Genomic DNA, 22,969 nt, shown 5'->3' with positions numbered 1-22,969 from the left:
GCCGACACGCCTTTCTCTGTCTGTGAGCAGATGAGCGTTTCATCACTGGATGAAAGAATATATTATTGTGCAAAATCTTCCTCTTTCTACTACAAAGCACTTTTCATCGCCTTCAAAGGCTTTCTTTCTAACTGCCCATGTTTACAATCAGCCTCTAAACTTTACCGTTATTTCATGAAAAAATATGTTAGGGCTATTAGGGGATACAATACAATAATGACTGATTTGATCCTATTTTCACTGTAGCATTAGACGGGTATGGAGGTTTGGGAAACGTTGAAAATCACTGCATTAGAGCGTACTTTCCTATTGATTGTTATTTAATGCCTTTCTCTCCATTACTCACTCCATTTCATCCTCTATTAACATGCTTATCCGTGTATAACAGCAGAACATCAGGTTTTAAATATCTGGGATTTTTGACGGAATAGATTTTTGTATAATACAACCTGTTTCAGCCTGGAATCTGACCAATATCTAATAGGACTAGGTATTGAGCCAGATCTAATTTTGGATTAGATTTCTATACAAAATCGATGATATTGCTGAACATACGATTCTATATTGATGTTCTATACACAAATTCGGTCTAATAAAGAAATTATATATTTCAATTATTTTGTGATAATGGTGTGTTGCATATACAATGCATGTTGCAATGGTTGCATAAAGATATTACAATCTTCAAATCAATTCAGAAATTGAAACAATCCAATTGAATCATATCGGGCATGAATCATATTATTAATTCATAGCTATGCCCCCCACTGACCAGCCTGAGATCACAGGGAGTGCGATGATCATCAATAAGATGCTGCTCATTGCTGCTCCCCTTTATCCCCGCAGAGCCAGCGACTTGGTCATGAAGGTCGACGCTCTCCTCGCCGCGGCCCCCAAAGGAGAGTCCAGGAGAGACGTCCACTTTTTGAAAGACCACCACAGGTAAGGGGGGCGGCAGGAGCTCTCACTGCCCCCTACCCAGGATGCTCTGCTGTGGCCGTTATGGAGCCACGCATTGCTGCATTTAATTTTTTTTTCCAAGGACTGTGGAGGGCGACCGCAGAGAGAGTTTTTGGGTCTTGAGGTTCTGCTGAATAGTGCCGGTATAACTCTGCCTTGCTTCTCCTGCTCGCTCTCTCTCTCTCTCTCTCTCTCTCTCTCTCTCTCTCTCTCTCTCTCTCTCTCTCTCTCTCTCTCTCTCTCTCTCTCTCTCTCTCTCTCTCTCTCTCTCTCTCTCTCTCTCTCTCTCTCTCTCTCTCTCTCTCTCTCTCTTTCTCTCCTCCCCAGCGTGCTACAGCTCTCGCCGCGGGAAAACGAGGTGTTCTATGATGCGGTGGCGATAGTTGACCCCCTCACCAGGGAGGCACAGAAGATGTCGTCTCTGCTGATTGTAAGCAGTTTTCTTTTCAGCTCCAATCCCCATTGATCCGTCGCTCCTGCAGGGACACTCGGATCCTTTTTTACCTGAAAGGAAGGATAGAGAAATGCAAAGCCTTTCATGGTGTGAAAGTCTGGGTATATGAGTTTTCTTTAATAAATATTTTTCACATCCACACATTGAAGCGCTGACCCTGCGTCTCTCAGTGAGTCGTGTTTAGAAAGTCTGTTTACTTTGAAAGACACCTTTGTCAGATGTCTGAATCTTTTCTCGGTTTAGATGGACAGAGCAGCTGCATGGAAGTCTAAGACCATCTCACTTTATCGTTTGGGGTAAAGTTGTCTTATGCATGCATATTGATTGTTTGACTGTGTCTTATCGCGTTTTCGTCTTCTGGAACGCAATCGTTCATCGACATACGCCCACAAACATTCTGAACCTAAGGAGCTTGTCTTTTTGAAACATTGTTTTACAGCCATACACTGCAACATGAGTTGATATGTTCCCAGAATCGGCAACACGCTTTTTAAGGCTCTTAAGTGTAATACTTAAACAATGGCCTTTTAGATGTTGGTCTTGCAGTTCTCCCTACCACACGCCACCCAAGTTGCGTTTTCAGGGCCCTCCGGCACAGACACACAGAAGACGATGGGTTGTAGAAACCAGTTTAGAGAGAATTAGCCAGGAGCAGATAGAACATGTCATGACACGGGCTCCTATCCTGAGTGAGTGTGTGGATGAGGGTTTTACCTGTTGCCTGTTAGCCCAACCAATGAGCCACAGCTATGCAGCCATCCTGACCCAATCGCCTCGATTCAGGTCAGGTGTGGCTGCTCAAACCATCCCATCCCCACACCGCACCATCATTTATAGCTTTTCATCGCACAACCTTTCTGAATGCTTTACTATTGAGAAACTTACTGCTGTGCTGCAGCTTCTCACTGAGCTTAGGTCCAATGGGGCATATATATGATAAGATGTTTGTCGACCTGGGGGAAATATAGGTTTTACAGCAGAGGCTGACAAAAAGAGAAAAATAAATTATAAATGCAAAAAATCTAAACAAAGGAACAGGAAGTAGCACTATGCTAACTAGTGATTCCAATATGGGCAGGTGGCAGTTACACTTAAGTACAAAAGCATATACAAAGTATACAGCAACAGTGCGAATGTATAGTAGTGAAAATAATGGCATTATGATCATTTTCAAAGCAATATTAATAAAACTGCTTATAAGGGCTAATAGTACTAATAGTTGTAATTATAATAATACTGATAAAAATAATAAATGTTAATTAATGGTATTACCATTAATTCAAACTTTTAAGCCTTAAAACAACTTTGAAAACAGGATACTCATGATACTCACATTGCAGTTCCATATTTATATGACAGTAAAACTTTTTTTTTTATTTAAAACTGCTTTTTGCAATTGCCATGGTACATCTAAATGTATTAATGTCATGTAATGTTGGCTAGAGTAGGTTGCCAGTAAGAAGTGCCCCATATTCCTGTTTCTAGTCTCTTATATGAGCGTTGCTTTGCGGAAGTGCAGAAGAGTCAATAAAACCCCCAAAAACCTGATATAATGCACAGTTTGCAACCTTTTTTTGTATAACATATAAGTACTGCCCGGTAATGTTGAGAATTTCCAGTTTTTGAAAAAAACTTTTTTTTTTTTAAGACTTTCTTTAATCTTTACATTTCCTGTGATGGAATGCATTTATGCACTTTGAACAGTTGTAGCAGAGCAGATAAATGATGGGAACCAACAGTTCAATAAGGCCTGCGATCAAAATCACCAAACGTATCTTTCAGGACCATATTCAGACATGTCAAAGTAGCCCAAATATATATATTTTTACCCATACAGTATATGACTCAAAGATATATTTTTTTGGGTCACTGTTGTATGAGTCTGACCTGTCAACTCAAAATTCAATGTTTTTCTGTCATTCCCTGTGATGCAAATTGCTTTATTACTTGGCACAGTTACATTACATTACATTTAGCACAGTCTACATTACATTACCACAGTGTCAGCAGTAATTGTACAGGACGGTTACCCCTTAATGGTTTTGCTTTCTGGTTATCATTCTTAGATCATCTGAGGTTTGCCAATTTTGCCAGTATTCCTCATTGTTAAATTTAACTGTGCCACGACGTTTCATTCCCTTCCGTGGATGAGACCATAGAGATGTTGTGTGAGATGTTATATCGGTCGTCATCCTCACTGCAATCAGCTTTGTCACTTTAAAATTCATTCTGACTTGGTAGTAACAAAATATCTGTGAAAAATCTGAATTAAGCTTTTAGCAGTAAGCCTTGCAACCTGAACTAATTGTACCCATGATCTTAACAGCTTGTTATTTAATTCGTTGACCACCAGGTTATGACTGAGAAATCATCTTTTGCATGAATGTGTCCCACGTACCGTAAACGCTTCATTTCTACAGTTCAGTGAAGGGTTTGTGTGTCCGCTTTTCTTTTATCTTCCTCCCTGTGAGGATGGAGGGGGGGCTGGGGCGTTATTTTGCCCCGAGCACTAACCGTGTCTCTCCATGTTCCCTCTGTAGGTGCTCAGTCAAGTGGTCAATCTGAAACTGCAGGTGTTCATGAATTGCAGGGCCAAGCTGTCCGAGATGCCCCTTAAGAGGTAAGCCCCAGCTCTTCCAGTAATTAAACTTCCTATTCTGGCCTGTATGTGCATCTTCTGACAGGCCCAAACATTTGCATCCCTCCCCCTTCCATCCCTCCCTTCTACAGTTGTACTGCACAGATGCAATCTGCTTAATAACAACACCTTATTGCTTTGGGCCTCCCCCTGCAACTCGGTGCAAATTGCTTACAGAATGCACTATAGGGGTTCACAACATTGCAGTCAAAAACAAATGAAAGGTTGAATTAGTTGATTAGCTTCCATAAGGGCCGGTAGCTTTATTTAAGCTGTTATGTTGTTAGTTTCCATTCAAGACATTTACCTTGGCATTAGCAAAATTAATTATTAATTAGTCTTACATTGGTGGCGCACTCTTCCAAATTGACTAGTTTGTAGTGGTTGTATTCTCTAACGCAGTTTCAACCATTTTCATATCAAGGACCAATATTATTTACAAAACAGTAATTATTGTACATTCCCTAACCGTGCTAACTTCTTGTAAATGAATTAATGGGGAATTTAAACTATTAATGGGGACCCGTGGGAACCTGTTGAAGCACCTCTAGGGGTCCCTGGACACCACGTTGAGAACTACCGCTCTAACGCACAAACAGCATTTTCTAGGTTGTGGTGCCGATATTTTTTACTTCCTGTTGGAAGTGAAGTACCACATCGTCCGGCAGGAAGATAAGAGGATGGATGTTTTTGTGTGTTATCATTTGGATCCATTCCTAAAGAGCCTAATCACAAAGAGACACTTTCGAGTGCCGTTCAATTTCAAACAGGAAATCAGTTGAGTAAACACAAGTGTGCACCTGCTGAGATCCATCTCCGCTCCAGCGCCGCTGGATTGGCAACACTTTCTCTCTCCGGCCCAGAGATGCCACCCCTCCCAGCGGGAACACGCAGATCCTGCTCTCGGTCGACGGCGTCACTGCAATGGTTGTTCTGCTTTGCCATCAACAAGGAAACTGGCGCTAAGGTGTACGAGGCTGTCCGTCCGTGTCTCTTTTCTCTCCTCTCTGTGGAGAATTGGCCGTCCTTCAAACTGGGACCAATCCAATAAAGAGGGAGCGTTTCCTCCCGTGACTGGGTTATGCCTCAGTAATTTAATCCTTTGTCTCTCCCGTTCCTCTCGTTGTATCTTCTCATGCAGCGGTTGCAACCCCTCTCTAGCAGCTCGGCTCTGCGGGAGGCGAAGCTGCTGGAATTAACTTTTGAAAAATCTTTCCTTTGCGAAAAATGGGATGATTTGCCTCTCGGCGTTAGGAGGGGGCATTTAAGTACAAAGAAAAAAGTGTTGGCAATATTGATTGTCTGATTCATTACGGCTCCTCATAGTCAGAGGAGGCAGGGGAAAAAAAAAAAAACAATTACCATGAAGATTAGCCCAGAGCAAACCTCTATGACAGAAAAATAATGGAGAAGAAGCAGAAAATATTTTGGGAACAGACTACTGCAGATATTCTTGTTGTTGCCTGAGCAGAAACACTGGCAATAACGGTATTAGATTCCTCACTTTGAAGAGATTGTATATCTCCGGCTGTCACAAGAAAACCCATCTCTCCTGTCCTAGAAAGGGGACTATTGCACAATATGTCATCATTTTAGTGCTCGTCGATGAGAGGGGGCCTTTTGTTTGGTGGAGGCGCCGTCAGTGGGGTGGCACCCAATCCTGTTGTTTGAGAGTTATCTTTTCTCAGGCTTCAACCAGTCCCATGTCCACCTTCATCTGTATTGTCGGACATTGTCTTACTCAGTTCTTAATGTCTGTAAAGCATTAAATGACAAAGTCTTCTCCTTTATCTCGCTCTCTGTCGGTCTCCGTGTGCAGCTTCTATCGCTTTGTGCTGGAGTCAGATGTAGGCTTCTTGGCTAACGATACAATGTCTCCGGGACCGATGGCCCGCTTCACTGAGCTCCCCGAGTCTCTCCTCCTCACGCTCAACATGATCACCCCAGAGAGCTGGATGGTGGAGGCCGTCCGCAGCCCCCACGACTTGGACAACATCCACCTGCAGGAGGTGTGTGTGTGTGTGTGTGTGTGTGTGTGTGTGTGTGTGTGTGTATGTGTGTGCGTGTGCGTGTGCGTGCGTGTGTGTGTTGTTGTTGTTGTGTTCTTCCAAAACAAGACTTTTGTGTGTGTCAAAGTTTCTGTGAGGAAAAAATTGGTACCAGTCAACATGTACTGTAAGATTTCAATTTCCCAGACAAAGGGGAGAGATTCCGGTCAAATATTATGTGTTTGAGCTTGAAAACAATTGATTAGCAGTCTTTATAGAGAATAACATCATCAAGGCATGTAGATGTATAATATTTTTTATTGAATATTCAAAATAAAATAAATCCTGTCAGTTAACGGCATTTTAAAAACTTTAATTAACATTTCACTAAAATAAAATTTTGATCGAATCAAAAACAAAATAAATATGCCAAGTAAGTCTAAATAATTAATAAAGTTGTGGTGTTGTCCGTCTTCGTCGGGACATCCCATCGACATATTTTACACAATAAATATTTACCATCTGCTTTGGGTCGGAGCTTAAATATCCCCCAAAACCGCTTGGGTATATGTATCCCAAGGACACATCATCTTTCTGTTTCTCCTCAGAGTTCTAGACGCTGCGGCTCCGTCTCCGCTCCTTGTGTACTGTGTTTACAAGCACAACCTGTCCATGAGGGAGAGACACATACACATGTACACACACAGGTGTGTGTGTGCGTGTGTGTGTGCGTGCGCTTATTTTTATGGTCTACTGATTGTACTCACTTTTCTGATATCCTGGGTGGAATTTATGAATTAGTACAGTCTTGTAATTTTGATCTTGAAAAACAAGCGCAAAAACATTTTTGGGGAATTTGAAAGTTTTAACGGCACACCTGGCAAGCTCTAACATCATGCTAGTGTGCCGCGGCACATTTGTTGAAAAACACTGCCCTAGTTTCTCCGAGCAACCAGATTTGGGCCATTGTCAACCATCTTGTGCGGTCTGGTTAACCGCACAAGCAATATACTATATGTGATTGGCTTCGGCGATCGTGCAAAATTCCAATCGTCAATCGCTAGATCTAGCACGGGAGCCAGCGCGCACCGCTGACCGGAGGAGAAACAAAAAAAACTACACTCCAATTCTCTGAGTTAGGTTTCAAGATGTTTATTTGTCACATACATATACATACCAGCATTCATATATGTAGTGAAATGACATTGCAATGCACCTGGAGATTATGCACATTAAGTACTAACTGGCACGTTTAAATTCAGTAAGAAACTAAGGAAATAAAATAAATCAAAATCTTTCTCTATGAGATGATATTATACATTGCTATATTATTTTCACCAAATCTGCATATTAGATTTTTTTAAGCGATTGTCTGGGCAACATATATCCCTGAGGAATGTGTCCTCAGCGCAGCCACGATGTGCACACAGTGGAGCGCAGATCTGCAATGCCTAGAACCAGAGCTAGGAGTCCATGTGCCTTTTCTTTTTTTTTTTTGAGCACCTGCCCCTCAAAGTCTCTGCACGGGACTGTAGAGCGGGGGGGTGGGATCCGATCACCAGTGGCCACTCGACAGCTCTGAGTAGACAAGGGGGAGAGCCTTCGCCCCCTCTCTCCCTCCCTTGTTCTCTCCCGTTTTCATCCCCTCCCTCCCTCCCTCTCTCCACTCCAGTTTCAGAACTCGGTAAAATGTACTTACTCCGTTTCAATGCTCGGATTTTTCCTGGCGGATAAAATTAAAGATTTAATTGTCTGTCATCAATGTCAATCGCGATCGAGGTAGTTGATTGCCAATAGACGATTTAATCATAAATCTGCCCAAGCCCCTGTATGTGATAGATTATATGTTTAAAAAAAAATAACAGCAGAATACCTCGCTGTCTGGTGTCAAACTGAAAATGAGAGTTGTCCTGGTGCATCGATTTGCTCAAGTCAAAAATGGCGAGTGAGATTGTTTATGGTTTTTGAAAGATAACCCGTCAACATCACAGACTAAGGGCTTGTGTCCACTAAGCTGCTTTTTCCAAGTGCCAGCATCGTTTTTCAAATTGGTATCAATGATGACAGAGTGTATGCTGCCGCCAAGAGAAAAAGCGCCGCGCCAACATTTTTTTTTTTTTTTTTTGCCAGAGCACCCTGATTGCTTCTAGTTGAAAACGTTTTAACTTTGGTTTTATTCTTGTGACAAACTGTAAAAAAAAACAAAGACAAAAAAAAAAAAAAAACATTAATTATCATAAAAAAAAATCTGTTTATGTTTCCCTTTATTAATACTGAAATATGGGTGACAATTATACAGTATGGGATCATTATCACAATGTAATAAAATGATTGATAAAAACATAAAATGATTGGGAAAATGATTGATAAAAGGATTGATAAAATTTGGCAACCATTTTGTCAGTCTTGGCAACCAACAGCTGATTCACATTGGCACGCTTGGGAACCACTTTGAGAAATTACTTTTGGGCCCCGTACTGGTCGCTCATCTTTCCGGCTTGTGGGATCTGAGGTAGCGTTTTCTAACGGCCGGTTTCCCTCCAGGTGAGCACGCTGGTGGCGGCAGAGTACGAGCTGGAGCACCTGCTGCTGGAAGGCCACTGCTTCGACCTGTCGACCGGCCAGCCGCCCCGGGGCCTGCAGTTCACCCTGGGCACGAGCCGGGACCCGCTGATGCACGACACCATCGTCATGGCTAACCTGGTCAGCAGCGCTTTGCACCCTACACTGCAGATAACAGGCTGTTAAAAGGATGGACATGTATCTCTCGAGAAAGAGGGGGGGGGGTTGGCGTATCAGTTAAAGACGGACAGGAATCCTAAATCAGTTTTCACTTTGTGTCTGCAAAATGTGAACATGGCATTATAAAACATTCAGCGACATTTTCTTCTTATTAAATGACTAATAATATGTTTTCAGAGGGAGTGGTCATTATTATTCATGATCTGACCGGAATGACAGGCACAAACTTGAAAAGGTTCAAGAGCAAGCTCAGCTCAGCGGGTGGGGGCGCGGCTTCCCAATGATGCTGTGATCTGATTGGCAGTATGTAATAAAAAAAGAAAGCAACATAGAAATGCAGATTTCTGGCCTTTTTACACATCAGTTCCTTTTTCAATTTGAAGAACCCATCTCTTCTGTCCTAGAAAGGGGACTATTGCACAATATGTCGTCATTTTAGTGCTTGTCGACGAGAGGAGGGCTTTTGTGCGGCGGAGTCGCCTTCTCAGTGGGGTGGCACAGAATCCGGTTGGACTGGAAGATTTCCGATGTTTGAGGGTTATCTTTTCCTCAGGCTTTAAAAGTCTCTGGTACACCTTGATCTGTATTGCTGGTTGTCGTTTTACTCCGTTCCTAATGTCTGTAAAGCATAACTACTGTCTGTAAAGCATTAAATAACAAATTTGTGAAAAGGTTCAAGAGCAAGCTCAACTCAGCAACTGAGTGCGGCTTCCTAATGTTATTCTGTGACCTAATTGGCAGTATGTAATGAAAAATAAAAAAAGATAGAAATACCAATTTCTACCTTTCTATCCATCAGTTCCTTTTTCACAGTGAAGAGACAGAACAAAATGCATGATGAGAAAAGTTATAAGGGATGGTAGAAATGTGTTATTGAGTGTATGACTTTAATTGAATAAAGCTGAGTAAAATAATGGAAGTCTTGTTTATCCACTCTAGGGCTACTTCCAGTTGAAAGCCAACCCTGGTGCCTGGACACTGAAACTACGTAAAGGAAGGTCCGAGGAGATCTACCAGATTTTGGCGTGAGTTTTTATTTATTTATTTATTTATTTTATGGCTACTATTCCAGATTTCAAGAAGAATCTTTATTTGTCACGCACATGCACTCATGCAGTTATGGCGACCAACACACACATGCTTCAAATGGTGGCTGGGATAAAATGAGTTCTCTGCTTTTAACCCATCCTGGTTGTCCTTCCTCCGGGGGGCAGCCAGGAGTAGTGGGCAGCGTACAGCGATGCCCGGGGACCAGTTACAAATATCCACTGCTGGTGGACAGACGACAATGTTCTGAATGTTTTTAGTGGGGGCCCTTACTGATGTTGTATGGAGGAAACCCCATGTGAGCACGGGGAGAACATGCCCCCACACAGAAGGGCCCCTAATCAGGAGATAACCCACCGGAGCAGGGTGATAACAGCGCCCCAGGTGGGAATGGAACCCAGGAACTTCTTGCTACGATTGCTTGTTTTCTGTTTCTTTGCGTCTCATCCTATCACCAAAATATGCCAGTCACTTCAGGAGGAGAAAATAAAGTTAGGTAACGATGCTAATTAGGTGACTCCATCTGTGCCTCGGCATCAGTGGTGTTTCGGCTGCCTATCCGTTTCGCTGCAGGTATGAAACCCATCGCTATGGTAACACGGCGAGCTGCTGACACTGTAGCAGCTCAAGGTTTTGATGAGTGCAGGGAGTTGCGCTCGGCGCAGCAGAAAGACAGCGGTGGGAGGAGAGAGGTGCTATTACCGACAAGACGGAGTGCAGGGATGATTCATCCGGTCACCTGCCACGGCCATCCGCTCCGCACCGGGAGAATCAGCAGCACAATACCTGAGCTGTTTGTGGAGGGATGGAGATCCTAGACAGGCCTGTAGGCATTTAGTTATTTGTATTTGTTTTATGATTTTCCTATATACATGGGAACTATATTTCATGTTATAATGGTGCATTTTGTAATAATTTGCCCAAATATTTACATACATACACATTTTACATTTACATTTGACGTTGAAACTCAGTACCTAAAAATGTTTGCCGGATTTTTTATTAACCTATGACATAATGTGGTGGTTATTTGGTTACAACTTTATATAATGAATATGTATTAATTTGATACATTTTGTAAAAACACAGCAGTATTGCTGTCTTCATTTATAAAAATGTCACTAGATAACATTTCACGTGTTTTTTGTTTCTGTTCTCACTTGTGTGTGAGCCTTTTACTGTAATTCCTTCTCGTGAAAAGCAAAAAGTTCAACTTTTTAAAAAGTTGTATTGCGCTCAAGAAGTTTATTCCAAAATATGGCCAGTGAAGTTCCAAGTGAGTGTAATTACCTAATAAAGGAAATTTGGCAAATTATTACAAAAAAGATAATTTGTTAATTTGTGTTCTGTATATTAAATCACATTTGAACACACCAAACTGCCAAGCCAAATGAATCATGCACAACCCGCTTTGATTACTTTATCATAGAATAAACCACAAACAACAAGGAAACACGTGCGGAAGTTCTGTACAAACTGCAGTCGGGTCCAGATGATCACAGACATGTTTACAGGACCATGTTTGGACAGCCACAGTGAAAATTCGCGGACGTCCCACCCATCACAGGTCATCGTCACATGGAATTTAGGACACACAGCGCCCCAGGTTCCTTCAGAATCATATCAGACACCCAAGATTTATACCCCAATCCTCTAGGTGAAGCTAAAAGGTGATGTCATTTTTCACCTTGGCAGCACCATTATTCTTGCGGTTAGCGGCGCTCTGCTCTGGTTAGGTGGCCGATCGGTGCCCAGTGGGAGTATCGGCTCCCCGGCCGGCGCTCCCCTCCTGCACACCGGGACGCCTGGCCCTGACAGCGATGAATGAGACAGCCAGCTCTCCTCTCTCACAGCAGAGATACAAATTGCAGGCTGCCATGTACATGCGCCAGCCAGAGGGGAAGGTGTAGGGGGGGCGGCAAGCGTGGGGCAAAATGCACTTTTTGCCCAATGAACAGGGACATTTATCTTGGTGATAAGGTTAATTTTCTGCCTTTAGTAAGCACTGGGGTCATGATGGCCTGCCGGCTATGACAGCCTATTGCTCATCCCTCGCTGAGGCGGACCGGGTGGTGTTTTTTACGATTGGAGCCTTTACTACGCTGCCCGCCAACACACATTCTCTGCCGGGCAGATCAGCCCTAAAACAATTACAGTGAAAGGCCAGCGTGATACAATCGATGCTGCGAGGACCCCTCATTAAATGTACCGGTAGGTACAACATGACTGGGAAGTAGTCATGGATAAAACGATAGGGAGGTGATGCAAAATGATGATGGAGGGTAATGAATTTGATTAGAGTGTGACCCTGGCGGCCGTCCCAGAATCCACTCCGGAGCGCTGCCATCTCGTCGGCTGTCGTGCGTCCCCTCTCGACCACTTTCCTCCTAATGAAGACAGCCAGAGTTTTGCCGTTTTTCCTGTTGCGATTCTCCCGCCACTGACTGACTTAACTGAAGCACGGAAGTGACCTTAAATCAGTGTCAATGAAAATGTTAATTCCATTTATATGCTTGAGTTATGCAATATGATGTCATGCGGAGTGCAAATTAAAGCGGCTTGATGAATTGAGCAGCTAAGAAAATAGTAATATCACGGAACAATGCAGAAAGAACTGTTTAATATGCAACTGATTTATTTCAGTTACCACTCGGCCTTTTAAAGATGAAAACTATTATGTTTTCAGTAGAATGTATTTAGGTAGAAATAAGACGCTGTTACCGGCATTTCCAAACATTTTATGGCAAGGCCACCTTGGAAGACTAAGCTCAGGGTGAGGGTAGTTAAAAGCAGATACATTTCTGAATCTAATCATTTCAAATAATTTTAAATTCCAATGTAAATAATAAAAAACAATACTATAATAAAAAAAAACAGCCCATTCTCTTATATCTTTAATGTCAAGTGTTTTTACATCCAATTTCCAAAATACAGTATATTCCGGTGGATGTCCCCATCCAGTAAAAGTCGAATTACTCATAATTTACGAACTTCCTCCATTTCAGGCATGACGGCACCGATTCCCCTGCCGATACTGGCGATATCATTGCTGTGTTGAACAGTTTCCAGAGCAAAATCATCAAAGTCAGGGTAAGTGTTTTATATTTATCTTACAAAAAAAATACAATTTTTTGTTTGTTTTGTGTAAAATCTGAAAAAAATGCATGTGCGGTGTGCCCTTTCTAATAGGTTCAGAAAAAAGCTGAAAAAATCAATGAAGATCTCTTAAGTGAAGCGACTGAGAGCAGAGGCCTCTGGGACTCCATCGCAAGGTGTGCAGCTAAGAACGTTGGTGGTGTTTGATTTTTTTATTTTTTAAATTGTTAAAAAGCCCCCAATCGATTGATAGGCAGTAACTACTGCAAGTCCATGCATTAGCGGGTGTGCCTATCCGCCACCTATTGTCAACTGTATGTTGCGGTTTCAGGAGAACGCATACTTCCCCTGGATCAAGGCTGCACTATTACGCTGTAAGATCTAGTCTCGCAAAAAATATGTGCTTCTGTAGGTATGTGTGTATGCGTGTGTGTTCTCCCCTCGCACACCCTAACCGTGTGATCTGTCTCCTCACTTAACGCTTGCTGTGTGAAGTGTTTGGAGCACTTTTGAGACAAGGTAGGCAGTGCTGCTGCGACCTCTTTAACATCTCAGCCGTCTCGATCATATTCATTAGCATGCAGTGTTTATTGGTTGCTTTCCGTTTGCCGCTCTAATCTTATTCCGTAAAGAATCTCATTACGCCTCTGGTCGCTTAACTTCTTCAGAACATTACTAACCTTTGTTATAAAGCAGATAATTATTCCAGTGATATAGATGATACTGCCTTTGTTTTTGTCCGTTTTAATTCAAAAGTGCATACGCATTTAATATATTGAAGTTATAAGAGTTGCCAAAGAATAATAATTTAAAAAAAGCATAATACCCAATAAATACAACCACAAAAGCCAACATAACCTCTATTTACATCTTCATCATTACCGGTATTTAATAAAGCATACTTATTCAGTTAACTTTAACGAGATGGCAGCTTTAGCATATGTACATGTCATGGTTTGTCCATTTCTGTACACAAACACCAGCATGTCAGTGTCAGTAAAAAGAAGAACGTTCACCCAGCAGCAGCAGCCGGATGAGAGGCTGCAGTGAAGTGCACTTTGGTCCAGCTCTGGAGTTAGTGCTGCTCCCGCTGCTCTGGCTTGCATCCTCACGTCCCATCCAGGGGTCTGGATTATCTGGTGCGAGTCAGCCAAACGACTCTCACCTGACTTCCAAAAAGCTGCTTATCTGCGCCCCCCCCCCCCCGTAGCGTTGAAGATCGCATTATCTGCGATCTTCAGGGAGCCATTCATAACGGGCAAGCTTAGTCATTCTATGCAATAGGGAACCCCCCAGCGACCACAATAGCGCACGGACAATCGAACCCCTCAGCCGGCTCAGCCAGAGAGAGCTGCCATTCCAGAACTCATTGCCCAGTTTTCCCGGGAAACCAGAGTTGGGCCGTTGCCAACCATCTCTTGCTGCCTGGTTGCCCCGTTGTCGACCGCTTTTCATAATCATTAATTTTGCAGTATATTTAGAAGCTGAAAATGTAATAATCAGGCGTCTGAGCAAAACTTTTTAATACACTTTAGGTAAAAAAAAAAATGTTTGACTTCAGTCGAGTTATTGATGATTTTGTGGTTTACCATAAAACAGACAAACTTCTGTCAATATGTTATCACTCTCAATACTGAAATATGCATTATAATAATACAGGCTCAATATCACCCTATTTCAAACAGATTCAAATTCAGCAACGATTTTGTCAGTCCCAGCAACCGAAAGCTGAAGTTGGCAACTGCTTCTAAAAGTTAGTTATCTGGGTGTAGGAATAGAGACGATCACAGCTCCGTCAGGGCTAGAGCGCTCTGAGATAGTGAGATTAGAGTTGGAGATGAGGATAGAGGACATGCAGAGGAAAACAGCAAGCCCCCCCCCCCCCCTCCATCTTCCTTGCGCTCGGTAGTCTTTTTGTGGAGCCTCGGGGTCTGCTATGGTGATTGAGTGCACAACAGACACTCTCCCCTCATCAGCAGTCTGTTAAAGACAAGGACACACAGTTTGACTGCAGACAACCCTGCCCTCCAGCGCACGTCCCCGTGCCCGTCCACCAAATGTGCCTTGCATCGTTATCCGTTGGCACTCTCCAACAGCAGCGGGGTCACCTCTTTGTGCAAATGAGCGTGTTGTTTTGGCTTTGTTTGCAATGGAGAGCATTGCTTTTTTCTCTTAAGGAATAATAATAGTAAAAAAAAAAGGTTTTCAATACAATTAGGCACAAATTGACTCTGAAAGATAATTAGCTGGCAAGGACTTTGAGCATCTGAAAATCCAGTTCCCAGATCCCAACGCTTTGCCCGCGCTGTATCCGTCGCCCATTAAATGGATGGAAAACGATGAATTCCTTTGCCGGTGTTATGGAGTCGCTATGTGCCGTGTGCGGAGATGAGCGGAACGTCTTAAAATGTTCCAGCTGCCTTGCTGGTGTCTCTGTGTTAATGAGTTGATTACTTCAGTCCTCTAGTGAGCCGGCGCGTTCTGCCAGAACAATATCCGATAGATTACGGCCAATCTCCCAGATCCTTTGTTTGGAGAAAAGAACACTCGACAGAAAATTAAGCATGGTTTGTTCGTTTGTTTGAATGAATTATTTTCATTACGGCTGGTTACGATCGGCGCTGGCGGTGGTGTTTTTTTCACCCGGCTCCACACACGCGCATGCTGGCTCCCTGGCTCAGTTGTTTTTCTCGCTTTGCATAAAAGTTTGCATCATGGAGCCGGCAGAAGCCTTATGTAATGTGTGTGATGTGTGCTTTGTAGCATAACAGGTGGCGCATCCAGGTCAGACGACGGCGAGAAGAAGAAAGATGTTCTGAACATCTTCTCTGTGGCCTCGGGCCATTTGTACGAGCGCTTCCTGAGGTGGGTCACTTCCACACACACACACACACACACACACACATGGATATATCACTCTGCAGGCTCCGCATACCACTCTCCTTTTTAGCCACATTCCGCTGAGACTCACCCCGTCCCCTGTCTTTCAGAATAATGATGCTGTCCGCCCTTCGGCATACTGAAACCCCCGTCAAGTTCTGGTTCCTCAAGAATTACCTCTCCCCCTCCTTCAAGGTACCTTTCCATGCAAAACTTTCCGTCTGGACACAGTAACTTCCTCCCCGGGAATGAGCTGTGGATGGCTTCTCACTTTGTTAGAGGTTACATTTCATCTCCCCGTCTTCCTATAGGGGCAACTCCTTATGGAAATGCTTCTTTGACCCACTGTTAGATTGCAGAAATATCAAAAAAATAAAAGACTGGGAGCGTGTTAGTATTTTGTGCTTGTATTTTAACTTCATGACATATTCTGATGGATACCTTATTTTAACACAGTATGCTTTAATATATATTCAGTGCACAAAATACACAGATGTGCCTCTTATACACGGTTCCACCACAACATTAAAACCACTGACAAGTGAAGTGAATAACATGGATTTTGTCATTACTATGGCACCTGTCAAGGGGTGGGATGTATTAGGCAGAAAGTGAACAGTCAGTTCTTGAGGTTGATGTGTTGGAAGCAGAAAACATGGGAAAGTGTAAGGATTTGAGCAACTTTGACGAGGGCCAAATAGTGACTACCAAAAGTGGTCCAAGGAAGGACAACCGGTGAACCGGTGACAAGAGCATGGGCGCCCATGGGCTCATTGATGCACATGGGGAGTGAAGTCTAGCCCGTCTGGTCCGATCCCACAGAAGAGCTACTGTAGCACAAATTGTTGAAAAAGTTAATGCTGCTATGATAGAAAGGCGTCAGAACACACAGTGCATCACAGCTTGCTGCGTAGGGGGCTGTGTAGCTGCAGAGCGGTCAGAGTGTCCATGCTGACCCCTGTCCAGCACTGAAAGCTCCTACAATCGACATGTGAGCATCAGAACTGGACCATGGAGCAATGGAAGGAGGTGGCCTGGTTTGATGAATCATGTTTTTTTTCTACATCATGTGGATGGGCGGGGTTAGGGTCTGATCCGATCGAGCATCTGTGGGATGTGTTAGAACAACAAGCCTGATCCATGGGGGCCCCACCTCACAACTTCTAGGACTTAAAGGATCTGCTGCTAACGTCTTGGTGCCAGATACCACAGAACACCTTCAGAGGTCTTGTGGAGTCCATGCCTCCACGGATCAGAGCTATTTTGGCGGCACAAGGGAGGCCTACTTGATATTAGTGGTTATCAGTGGTGGTTTTAATGTTGTGGCTGATCTGTGTTTATATTGCCTTCAATGCACGCTGATGAATTCATAATAAGTTTCTGCCACTTTAAAATGGAAATCCATAAGACTATCTGTGTCGGGCGGATCACACTACAAGTCCCCAAATTCCATCAGAAACTGCAGTGGGTTTTTCATATTCAGGTTTAGGACGATCATTTTCTACCCATACCCTGCCACCAACAATGAAAGCAGCATATAGAGGAACACATACACAGCATAAATACAGCTGTTTATTATGAAGTATTAGTATTAGGAATTAAGTATCAAATATGGGATTTTTCAACAAAATGATTTTACAGATTACCACTGTAAATGGTGGATATATGTTGGCATTTCGCAAGTGTACAGGTTTTAATTGTTAACCCTGTGGCGTGCCGTGCCCAGGAGAGCATCCCTCACATGGCCAAGTCCTACGGCTTCCAGTACGAACTGGTGCAGTACAAGTGGCCGCGGTGGCTCCACCAGCAGACAGAGAAGCAGCGCATCATCTGGGGCTACAAGATCCTCTTCCTGGACGTGCTCTTCCCGCTGGCTGTGGACAAGATCATCTTTGTGGACGCTGACCAGGTAATGGTCGACTTACACCACCGTAGCGCTGCCGTGCGTGAGCGCTGCCTCGGGGGAGTATGGAGGAGCACTGGAGGGTTCAGCGCGCCCTCTGCGGTACCTGACGTTGTCGCTCCCCTCGCAGATAGTGCGGGCTGACCTGAGGGAGCTGCGGGATTTGAACCTGGAGGGTGCCCCCTACGGGTACACGCCGTTTTGCGATAGCCGCAAAGAAATGGAGGGGTACCGCTTTTGGAAGAGTGGCTACTGGGCCTCGCACCTGGGCCACAGGAAGTACCACATCAGGTAAACGTAGGCTCCTCAGAGAACCACACCGCCGTCAAATGATCCAAGTTTTAGCCACGCATTTGACTTTACCCCCTGACTGTCTTCCTGATAATGGCTCACATTCTTAGATGTTTAATGTTGTTCCTACTTTTCTCACCATATTGCTCCAATTTATTATTATTATTTTTTACTTTTATAAGTCCCACAACTGTGGACGGTCTTTCAACCGCTGCTCTGCATGGGAAAACGGCAGCGTGTGATGTTCTACATGTAGCTTTTTGTTCCTACATTATTATCTTCTCACAGTTAAAAATACACCTAAGAAGTGAAATCCTGTCGCCGGGGTTATTTCTGTGGAATGTGTAGGTAATCATTTCATTCTCTCAGGACGCTTGGCAGCATTAATCCATATTTTTCCTCAAACATTAGGATTCCAAACGTTTCACTTCTGACAGTGAGCAATTTCTTTAAAGCCCTTCATTGTTTATTCAGCCAGGGACACTCGTGACTTATCCTCTGCACCTTGTGCACGGCGCTGAAAGGAGCCATGCACGAAGAAGAGCCACAAGGAGACCTCGCTGTTTAGTGGTAGATATCCACGGCAGGAAAGCTTTCATTTATCTCAAACAACGATGAAAATAGATCCTTCACTCCCTGCCTCCCAAGTCGGTGCTTCATCTCCGCGGCTTGGATTGAGTTTTCTACACCGGCTGTTCATTATACTCCACGCTACTCCATGTTTTCTTTTTATTTTCTCTTGTCTTTCAAGCTTCATGGAGGCTGATTATGTTGTCGTCAAACTGTGGCCAATGTAGCTGTAATTAGGACCGGACAATATTGCGATTTGGAGACAAGATGTCGTCCAGTGGTTATAATAATATTGTGACATCGTTAAATGATTTTTTTTAACTGTCTTTGAGGTTGCGTTGCAGTGAATAGCCATTCTGATCAATGCCTCTACTGTAACTGCTTGGTCATAATATCCACATTACTTTTATTACTGATTGTTTCTCTAATAAAAGTGTAAATAACTTATAAAAGCACCAATAGTCATCCCCAAAGCATTGCCAAAATATTGATACTGAGTTGTATGTCAACAGATATCATCCTTTTGACATAGTCAGTCCATCCCTGGCCACAATGCAAACTTATGTTGAGAAAAAACTCTTGTGAGAGAGTGTGAAGCCCAACGCACGGTGCTGGAAACGGCCTCATTGGGCTGGAAGTAGGACAGCAGAGGGGGAGGCTGAAACAAGGCTATAAAAAAACAAAAAAAAAAACAAAAGGAAACCGTCAGAACACCAGGCGGCCGCAGAGCTGCTTCTGGAGACGGAGGGACGCTCACCGTGTTTGCTGCATCTCTGTAGGCCTGAAACACGGTGGTGTCAGGGTGGATGAGTGGTTAGCGCTCTTGCCACAGAAAAGAGGTTCTGAGTTCAAACCCGACGGGAACCTCGGTAGCATTGTGATGTTAACATTGATTTGAGGTTTAGATAGATATGCATTTTATTCATAGCTGCAATGTCCCAGCAGCTCACATCAACACAAAGGGATAAAACAATAAGGCCATACAATTAAAAATATGAAAAAAAATATATATATATATATATGGGAAATTGAAAAATATACAATAAGCAGTTAACTATACAAAAATATATACATCTGCCAATATACACTAAACTTAATGACAGAATTTAAACAATTTAAAAAAGTTTAAAAAAAAAAAGATAAAAATGAAAGACCACAAAAAATTAAAGGTCTTGTCCAAAAATGAAACATGTGGTCCTATACAATAACAATAAATGTAACTATAGAATAGGTTTCATTCTTTCTTCCTTGCACCTTCTTTTCTCTCTTTGCCCACTTCCCACCCCGCCCAGCGCCCTCTACGTGGTGGATCTGAAGAAGTTCCGTAAGATCGCGGCGGGGGACCGGCTCCGGGGCCAGTACCAGGCTCTGAGCCAGGACCCCAACAGCCTGTCCAACCTGGACCAGGTGAGCCACGTACCCGTAAAATAACACTGCACGCGAGCGAGCCGCCTGCCAACGCTGGGCCTCCCCCTCCGACAGGACCTGCCCAACAACATGATCCACCAGGTGGCCATCAAGTCCCTGCCCCAGGACTGGCTGTGGTGCGAGACCTGGTGCCACGACTCGTCCAAGGCCAGCGCCAAGACCATCGACCTGGTAAGGCCACAGGGGCCGGCTCCGAGGGGGGAGTGTTGGGTGGGGCCGTTCCTGCTGTTCTCTCAATACTGGGAGAATCGGCGGCGGTTTCCTTTCAATTGTCGTGCAAAGAATTGCACTTGACAATGAATTCATCTGTTTTATTCTTTCATGCCACAATAATAAGTGGCGTAAATACAGCCTGCGACAACACACGTCTGCTTCTTGTAGAAGAGCCATTGATCGGCCTTGAAGATTGGAACGTGAACATTCGGGCAGACAGCTCCTCGAAACGGATCCAATTCGCGTTCTATTTATCGTGACATTTTTGAAATTGTGAAAATCCCCCTTAAATTTGGACGGAAGCGCGTGACGCTTTGATCGCAGTAATATTTGGGCGATTATGTAATAATGGCACATCATCCAATTATATTTTCTTCACACACACTCTCAGTAACGACTCTTCTCCCGTTTCCTTCTTGGTTCAAGTCGGGGGCGGGGGGATGCTCATTCAGAATGTAACCCTGAATAATTGCCGTGATTCACCGCCGCGGATGCGATGATAATGGTTCCGGTAAAAGGACACCGGAGCGGCGGGGCCCGAGCCGAGGGGCCAGAAGCTCGTATTGATCTGGAGTCATTTCGTGGGGGGTGTGGGGGGTGTGGGGGGGGGGGGGGCGTGGAGGAATCCCTAACCCTCTCTGAAGGTAATTAAGAGAACAGAGCGGACGCGCTCCGTCCGCCTGCAACGGGAACAAATTTCCTCGTCGGCGTAAGCGACACCGCTCAGCGAGTTGGACGCGCAAGAGGCAAAAACGGATGATGCCCTTTTAGAGGAGCGGGAAATCAAATCAGGTTGAGATTTCTCTGCGGCGGAGGGTGGGGGTGGTGGGGGTTGGGTGGGGGGAGTCACTTTGGTGGCGTGAGCGATGTGCTTGTCCGCTCCCTCTCCAGTGCAATAACCCGCGAACCAAGGAGCCCAAACTCACCGCGGCCGCCAGGATCGTGCCCGAGTGGGTGGAGTACGACAAGGAGATCAAGCAGCTACTGAGAGGCATCCAGGAGGCTACGTCTGCCCCCACAGCACCACCACCACCACAACAACAACACCAACAACAACAAGGTTTCTACTCTCACAGATCTGTCGGTTTGGACAGTCTTGTCCAAGTCATCGTTATAGTACCAACACCATCTGGGGTTAGGGTAATATGGCGATATAGTGGAAGTGGTTTTCTGAAGCTGCTTGGTTATAACCTCCGCATCACTAATCACTGTTTCTCTTACGTGTAAAATATCTCATGAAAATATCTCATGAAGTCACATTTCAAATACCTCCACGGAGGAACACCTCCATTCTCGATGGAGGTGTTCGTCAGCCCGCCTGCCTTCGTTTGGTTTCTCGTTCTGAAATGAAACTTGAAAAATGAAAAATGAACAATTTTTTAATTCTCATGGTGTGAAACGGGTACAAAAAACAAAAAACAAAAAAACAAACCCAAAATAGTTGCTTTCCATTATTTATTTTCCTCGAAAGAGAAGATTGTTTCGTTTTTCCCCCCCAATCTCTGACTCTTATGCCACCGGTCAAACACGAGGAATCCAAAATCCAGAAATTCACAACGTAATAATCAGGCGATTTTTACATTCACACTCATCTTCGAGTGGGTAAACGCTTTCTATCGGTTTTTGAGATTGAACGCCACAAGTACATTCTTAAAACGGGCCCCCGGAAAACGCTTCTGCAATTTCCACGTCAGAATGAGAAATCAAACGAACGGAAGGTTTCGCCGACGCCGCCCGCGCCGCCCTGGCCCCGGGCGGTCGTGACACGTCTGCCGCGGCATTTCCCTGATGACTCCTCATCTTGCAGCTCTCGGTCTCACCTTCTGATTTGCATTCCAGACGTCCGGCGTGATGAACTTTAGCGTCTCCGGCGGCGCAGAGGGAAGAGGCAGCGCTCGCGCCGGCTCCGGGGAAGCTTCACCGTGGGAAGGATCCCCCCCCCCCCCCCCTTTAAAAGGACTGTCATAGTGTTACAGTCCACCCAACGGAGATGGAAGGATCGGTTTTTTTTTTTTTGGTTTGTTTTTTTTAACCGTACGTCCTGTGCTTTATTTACCTCGCCGTGAACACTGCAGCGCAGGAAGAACTTTTGTTTCGGACGTCCGAAAGTTTCAACATGAAAAGGCGGATTGCACTGACACGCTGCTTAACATTTGGAACCCCGTAGTGTCCACTTTTATAAAACCGTGAAAATAATAATTGGAGACTCTAGCCCGTTGTTCCTCGGTGTCGGCTTCAGTGACACGTCTATAGCTGCTCCTAAAATGCTGGAGCCAAATTGCAGTAATGAGTTTGCCATTATTTACATCTTATTGCCTCCCGCACGGCAAAGGTTTTAGACCCTGGAGTAAAAAGCTGAAACATGGCAGCGTGGTCTGAAGGGCTGCCCTTTTCCACGTGGAATCTTTACTCGCCGCGTGGCCCTGATCCTCTTCCGTTCCGAGCATTTCAGTGCGAGTTACCCGTTTGTTTTTATTGTGGATCTAAGAATTCTGATTTGCACATTTCATTCATGGTTTCCATATATGGAGGGTAGGATTTTAAATTATTACATTTGAGTTTACGTCTCCTGTGTATACAGTGCGTGCTAAGTGTTCAATAAAACCAAGCCTCTTTTTTTTGTCTCAGGTACAAAGACGTGTTACTGCTCTGTAGAGAGAGCGTGTTGGTCTGAGATGTCACCCGCTGTTCACTCCTGTGTCAAATGGAAAATGTTTACATGACTCAAACTGTCATTTCAGGTGGGAGATATTAAACTT

At 44.2% G+C, this 22,969-nt stretch overlaps 1 protein-coding gene across 1 annotated transcript in view; it reads left to right on the top strand.

Moving 5' to 3' along the window:
* Window positions 1-22,948, top strand: part of uggt2 (UDP-glucose glycoprotein glucosyltransferase 2) — a gene marked incomplete at its 5' end in the record, with an annotated part of 44,560 nt that extends 21,612 nt beyond the window's left edge. The window contains 17 exons of the mRNA XM_080019674.1: window positions 847-942; window positions 1,288-1,390; window positions 3,955-4,034; window positions 5,872-6,061; window positions 8,585-8,743; window positions 9,722-9,807; window positions 12,835-12,919; window positions 13,019-13,101; window positions 13,257-13,337; window positions 15,689-15,790; window positions 15,916-16,000; window positions 17,532-17,714; window positions 17,839-17,999; window positions 19,862-19,976; window positions 20,052-20,168; window positions 21,102-21,270; window positions 22,050-22,948. Of these exons, the coding sequence (XP_079875800.1) occupies window positions 847-942; window positions 1,288-1,390; window positions 3,955-4,034; window positions 5,872-6,061; window positions 8,585-8,743; window positions 9,722-9,807; window positions 12,835-12,919; window positions 13,019-13,101; window positions 13,257-13,337; window positions 15,689-15,790; window positions 15,916-16,000; window positions 17,532-17,714; window positions 17,839-17,999; window positions 19,862-19,976; window positions 20,052-20,168; window positions 21,102-21,270; window positions 22,050-22,072 (1,918 nt within the window). The 3' untranslated portion in view covers window positions 22,073-22,948. The remainder of the gene's footprint in view (window positions 1-846; window positions 943-1,287; window positions 1,391-3,954; window positions 4,035-5,871; window positions 6,062-8,584; window positions 8,744-9,721; window positions 9,808-12,834; window positions 12,920-13,018; window positions 13,102-13,256; window positions 13,338-15,688; window positions 15,791-15,915; window positions 16,001-17,531; window positions 17,715-17,838; window positions 18,000-19,861; window positions 19,977-20,051; window positions 20,169-21,101; window positions 21,271-22,049) is intronic.
* Window positions 22,949-22,969: the final 21 nt, after the last annotated feature.

This window comes from Zeus faber (genome assembly GCF_960531495.2).
Source record: "Zeus faber genome assembly, chromosome: 18".
Taxonomy (NCBI): Eukaryota; Metazoa; Chordata; class Actinopteri; order Zeiformes; family Zeidae; genus Zeus; species Zeus faber.
Note: the sequence above shows the minus strand (reverse complement) of the source record. Positions and strands in the feature narration are given on the sequence as shown.